Genomic DNA, 6189 nt, shown 5'->3' on the forward strand with positions numbered 1-6189 from the left:
AAATTAAAAAAATTTATGTAACTAGCATTAAAATTAAAGTACTTAATCTGCAAAAAAAAAAAAAAAAAAAATTAAAGTACTTGCCTAGCCCCTCCGTCTCCCAATGTAAAGGGGACGCACGAGTACTGATCACTGGTCTGTGGTCAATATGGTTATTTAACGTTCGTCATCTTTGTAGGCAAAATTTTGACTAAGATCACGTTTTCTCCTGTTTTTGCTGAATTACGTAGTGTTTATATTGACGGACAAGCACAGGTATCTATGTCCTAATTTTTTGAACCATTTACAATGTCTAGGTATTACATCAATATATAGACAAAACACTTAGAAACCATAAACCACAGGCATCCATCTACTTTTGCTGATGAAAAAATGGAAACTTAAAAATAAATGTAAGTATTTTATTATTTATAATAATAATAATAATAGCAACATATTACAAGTTGTTTATAGTATAGCATATTAAGTAATTTTTGAATATAAAGCAACAAAGATATTTGCCCAGAAAATAAAAATTAGTATTTTTATTAAATTTTAAGTTATATATATATATATTATAAAATGCTCCCGCTGAAAAATATAAGTACCCTATTACTTTAGTAAATTTTTCATAATTTAAATCATATTAATTTTATTTATAAATATATAATCATAAATTAAATATTAAATAATTGAAATATCTTTTTAATTTACACAAACTATTAGTAACATACTCAGTACATGTGCCCCAGAAAATACATACATGTGTTCAAATATCAGCAAAGTGATCAAATACATGTGTGTTATTTTTTCTTTAAAAGAGTTCCATGATCAAATTTATTATATATATTTATATTATATTCAAAATTTTGATTTACACCTACACACTTGTATTATCTCATTAGTTGTTAACTAAAACAATATAAACAACAATCAATTCTTTTTTAAATTCTCTAATAACCACACACATTTTTAGAATTTGTTCTTAAATTTAAAAATATCAATGAAGATATAAACATGAAATCAATCTTTCACTAGAGCGACACTAGTCACCACCCTAAGAATAAATTCTGGATTTGGAGAAAAGAAAGAAATACGAGAACATAAATAATTACAAATGTAGAATTAATGAATTATCATACAAAAGTTGACTGGCTTAGAAGTATTAGAAATGTACTACCTCCATTTCTTCATTTCTTGTAAGGTGTATATAAATTATAGTTTCATAACATATTTTTATTTTTATAAAAATTTGAATAGAATTTTTAAAATATTTTTTTAAAAAAAATTATAAAACTATTATATATATGAATTTTAAAATACATACTTTCCCAACTCTCAAATGTAAATTGAGAGGGCGAAGGAGAGGGAGCAGAAGTTATGAATTATCATAAGAAAGTTGACTGCCTGAGAAATATAAGTATAATGTCACTTGTTAACTGTCAGCCTGGCATGATCACCATATATTTCACTATTTATTAAAGAAATAAGAAAAGACTCGCACAAACTCAGCACAACTACATTTTTATACATTATTGCCATAGAAATTGACTATATATAACTTCCAAAAGTCAGCTTTCAATCTAGCTACATATATACTCGGTTCCCCAAGTACAAAGAGAGAACATTTGAGGTATGGCTTCTTCCCAAGAACAAGTAACTAGACCTCATGCTATGTGCATTCCTCTTCCAGCTCAAGGCCATGTAAACCCCATGCTCAAATTAGCCAAACTCCTCCATAAGAGAGGCTTCCATATTTCTTTCGTTAACACAGAATTTAACCACAGGCGTTTGCTTAAATCCCGAGGTCCTGCTGCACTTGATGGCTTACCAGATTTCCGCTACTATGCTATCCCTGATGGTTGTCCACCTACGGATCCAGATGCTACTCAGCACCCAGCTTTGCTATTTACATACACTCCAGTACACAGCTTGGAACCACTGACCGACCTTGTTTCAAAGTTTAATGATGAAGCAAATTTGGACTCAGATGTTCCACCGGTCACATGTATTATTGCTGATGGTCTTATGAGCTTCGCTCTTAAGGCTGCTCAACACCTTGATATTCAGAAACTATTATATTGGACAACAAGTGCATGTGGACTTCTTGGTTATACCCAGTATGGCCAACTTGTTGAAAGAGGCTATACACCACTTAAAGGTAATTTCAGTACCTTGCTTGTGCAAATCTGCAATTTTTTTAATGCTTGCATGCATCAATTAGCTTCTAGATAATTTAATCACAATATTTGTGTAAAACAGATGAGTTCTGTTGAATCGGTGAGATTTAGTGGCATGAATGAATAGGATTAGGATTAGAATTGACCAGGGGTATCTTGGCTAAGTCTTTGTTTACAAGTCAAAAATTAGTGGGTACTTATTCGGTCAGAAGTCATACTCTTCAGATGCTCTGAAATTTTTTACAGGTTGGTACATGTTTATCTTTGCCTGATTAATATATTGCTAGAACAGACCGGGAATCTAGTAATTGTTGGCTTTTCAACTTATTCCTGAAGAACCCGACCAGATTAGATCCGATCTGTTGACATCCTTACTCTTCGCTTGCAGTTTATAGTCTGCAATTTTTCCACACACGGCAAGATTTTTGAGCATGGAATCATTATTGAAACCACAGTTCTCAACATTTGACCATCAGCCCTTCTAATAAGTATGTTTGATTTAGACACGATATTGACCTATCTCTTTTAATGAGTGTTAATTTACACTCTTGGAGCCTTTTTAATGAAGTGATTGAAACATTATGTGACCTTTAAATATGCAGGTCATATGAAGAAATTAAGCAAAAATATTAAGTTTATTTTTGATAAACTTAGCAACATTATGCAGGTTATATGATTAATGTAAGTTAAAAATTGATCCAACTTTTAGTTGAGAGATAATAGTGATGAACTCATATTCTGGAATAGACCTTTTTGCATGTTTAAAATTCATATGTGGATATGCTTGCTTGAATATGCATTTGAAGGTTGTTAATATTTTTTACCTCATGCCAATTTTTTGATGTCAATAATATTGTTATTGTTATTGATTTTGTTTTATTTCAGATGCGAGTTATGTTACAAATGGATATTTGGATACGGTAGTCGATGGGATTCCAGGAATGAAAGACATGAAATTGAGAGATTTCCCAAGTTTCGTTAGAACAATACACAGAGATGATATACTGTTTAACCACCTGAGAAGAGAAGCTGAAGCTATTTCTAACTGTGATGCACTCATTATTCACACTTTTGATGCCTTGGAAAAGGATTCTTTAGACGCTCTTTTGCCCATTCAACCACAAACTTACACAATTGGTCCGTTGCTTAATCGAATGCAAGACAAGAAAGTTGAATTCATGGGTTCAAATTTATGGAAAGAAGAAGTTAGCTGCATTGATTGGCTCGATTGTAAAGAAGCTAATTCAGTTTTATACGTTAATTTTGGTAGTATAACTGTTATGTCTGCTGAGCATTTATCCGAATTTGCATGGGGACTAGCAAACAGCAAGAAGCAGTTTTTGTGGATAATTAGGCCTGATGTAGTAACTGGTGACTCGGCCATGCTTCCTCCGGAGTTTGTGACCGAGACAAAAGATAGAGGCATCATTGCAAGTTGGTGTTCACAAGAGCAAGTTCTGAACCATCCGGCAATTGCTGGATTTCTGACTCATAATGGGTGGAATTCAACAATCGAGAGCATTTCTGGTGGCGTGCCAATGATCTGTTGGCCATTTTTTGCTGAACAACAGACAAATTGTCGATATTGTTGTGTAGAATGGGGAATTGGAATGGAGATTGATAATGATGTGAAGAGAGATGAAGTGGAAGGGCTTGTGAGGGAATTGATGGATGGTGAAAAGGGTAAAGAGATGAGGAAGAATGCTCTGGAGTTGAAGAAGAAAGCACAAGAGGCTTTTGTTCCTGGTGGATCATCTCTAAAGAACTTGGACAAACTAATAGACGAGGTTCTGCTACGTCCTCAAAAAAGTTCCTGAATGATCTGAGTACCAAAATTTACACTTCATGCAGTGTGCTGAACTTCGAGTTTGGCATTAGTCATTTGAGTAAGAAGTTAAATGGTCAAATATTGGCAAATGCATCGTGTGCACACTTATCTTTAAGAATGGTATATGTTTGTGTGAGTTTCTTTAGTTGGTCAGTTTAGTAGTTAAGTTGCTTGTTCCAGTCTTTCTTGTTTCGTTCCAGTGTCTGTACTCGTCCTCCTACTATAACTGGAGGATTCTATCTATCTAAGTATTTCAGGCTTTTCAGACATAGTGCGAGAAGTTTACTGTATTTAAACTTCCTAAATGAATTACAAGGTTGTGTAACAAGCAAAGTTAAATTGTAGAACAAACACGATTATAATACTTACAAGTGAGAAGTTATTCCTGTGGCTGTCTTGCTAAATGAATTACAAGGCCTACTAGACTTTGCTGAACTTGTCTTTCAATGGTGGCGGGATCATGTAACTCCTTCATCTTGACAATGACAACAATTACAGACACAGAAATAATTCTGTACTTGGCCTTAAGCTTGTCTAAGTATTTACCTTGAATATGTAAGAAATAAAAATGCATGTATGTGATGCTAATAACATTGAACTCCAGAAAAGTGTACATAGATTCTTGCTGGAAGTATACGTTTATGTCTCTCTCGCCTCTTCTTCCTCATAGATACCTTATGCAGGTTCATACATACTTTTTAGACATTATTTACAAATTCGGGCACTTATTTGAAAGTTGCATTGCACGAATAATATGTTGTACCTTTAATTTGCACATTGATTTATTTATATAAGACAATTCAAGACCTAAAGTTTTCTAAATAGGAAAAATTGACACTGCTTTATTACCCTATATAACATAGCGGTGAAGCCAAAAAAGATGAAGTTCAGGATAACATATAGGCATCCGTGGTAATCATGTCAATAACTATGACATAATAAGTGCAACTTTAAATTCTGAATATGTTGTGGGATAAAAGAACAACTTGATATCTTCTAAACAGAATAATGTGAACCTGATATCTGCTGAAGTTGTCAATTATTTTCCCTGCATTTTCCTATACATCGGCTTTAGTTTGGTCATTTCATCCATGTAAATTATACCTTTGCCTGTATGAATTTCGGGAGGCTTAAGACCACGAACATCACCAGCAAACTTGTGAACCCTGTGCTTGTCAATTCCAACGATGCAAATTATCTGCTCTACTTTTGGAACTTCTCTTGCTCTTTTGGGGGAAGGAATAGCTACTTTATGTTCTTTCTGAGTCGCATTTGGTTTAAAGCAAAATACACGAACAGCAGGAGGCACAGTCACTTCAACTTCATGGTTGTATCCAATTTTAAGGTACAAGAGACGCCCTTCTGATTCAGCTCTTGCTTTAAAACCAATACCAGCCATCCTAAGCATGCGAAAGTACTTGCCCTCCATATCACTACTGCAACATAATGCAGCGAGATAAAACCAGAAGAAAATTGAGGTAAGTATAAAAAACTAAACAAATGTTGATTGCAATTTGCAAAGAAATAGAAACCATGATTGGTACATTTCTCCATGGCTTCATTTTCGATTTCTACTCCCTTTTAAACACATTTTACATACAAAGACAGAAGAGACACCAAGAAAGTGCATGCTTAGAATTGTAATTTTCCGAAGGATTAACAAATTTAAGGAGGACCTATGTGCATTGATAAGAGAGACAGGGATGTACTTGAAACTTGTAAAACGGCACTCTGGACAAATATTCTTTTGGGAACTACACATATCAATCACCTATCCTGACAGCACACCGTTCTGCTTGAAATTGTTGTTAAAAATGCTGTGTTAAAAAAATGCTATCATAAAAAATGCGGTAAAAATCAGATGACTGTTTGGTAATATTTTGATAAATATATGTAATAATGCTTTTGATAAGGTTTGATGGTAAATTCAGCATTTGATTCCCGCAACGGCTGAAAATCAGTTTTTTCTAAAATCACCAAGGACTTACTTTCTCTAACAGCAGTTTTTAGAGCCAAAAACACTTGTACGAAAAACAATTTTTAAACAATACCAAACAATTTTTAAACAATACCAAACACGCCATAAATTACTTATAAGTCAGAAATACGTATATATTTTAATTTATAAACTATTTAGAAAATATTCTAAACGAGCACAACGTTAACATATATTAACGCTCAATTGATCTTTAGTTACCAACT

The 6189-nt window shown here is 33.4% G+C and overlaps 1 protein-coding gene across 1 annotated transcript; it reads left to right on the forward strand.

Annotated features, from left to right (window-relative positions):
* Positions 1-1489: 1489 nt before the first annotated feature.
* LOC141687533 (UDP-glycosyltransferase 85A8-like) lies at positions 1490-4335 on the forward strand. Its single transcript, XM_074492841.1, has 2 exons — positions 1490-2140; positions 3045-4335. Exons 1-2 carry the CDS (start codon positions 1615-1617, stop codon positions 3974-3976), a joined length of 1458 nt encoding a protein of 485 aa, XP_074348942.1. The 5' UTR covers positions 1490-1614; the 3' UTR covers positions 3977-4335.
* Positions 4336-6189: the final 1854 nt, after the last annotated feature.

This window comes from Apium graveolens, chromosome 9, assembly GCF_009905375.1.
Source record: "Apium graveolens cultivar Ventura chromosome 9, ASM990537v1, whole genome shotgun sequence".
Lineage (NCBI taxonomy): Eukaryota > Viridiplantae > Streptophyta > Magnoliopsida > Apiales > Apiaceae > Apium > Apium graveolens.

What these genes read in the sequence shown, in the direction of transcription:
- LOC141687533 (XM_074492841.1), top strand. Translation starts at nt 1,615, where the DNA reads ATGGCTTCTTCCCAAGAACAAGTAACTAGACCTCATGCTATGTGCATT. An exon ending in AGGCTATACACCACTTAAAG is followed by an intron (nt 2,141 to 3,044) that starts GTAATTTCAGTA and finishes GTTTTATTTCAG; the next exon opens with ATGCGAGTTATGTTACAAAT.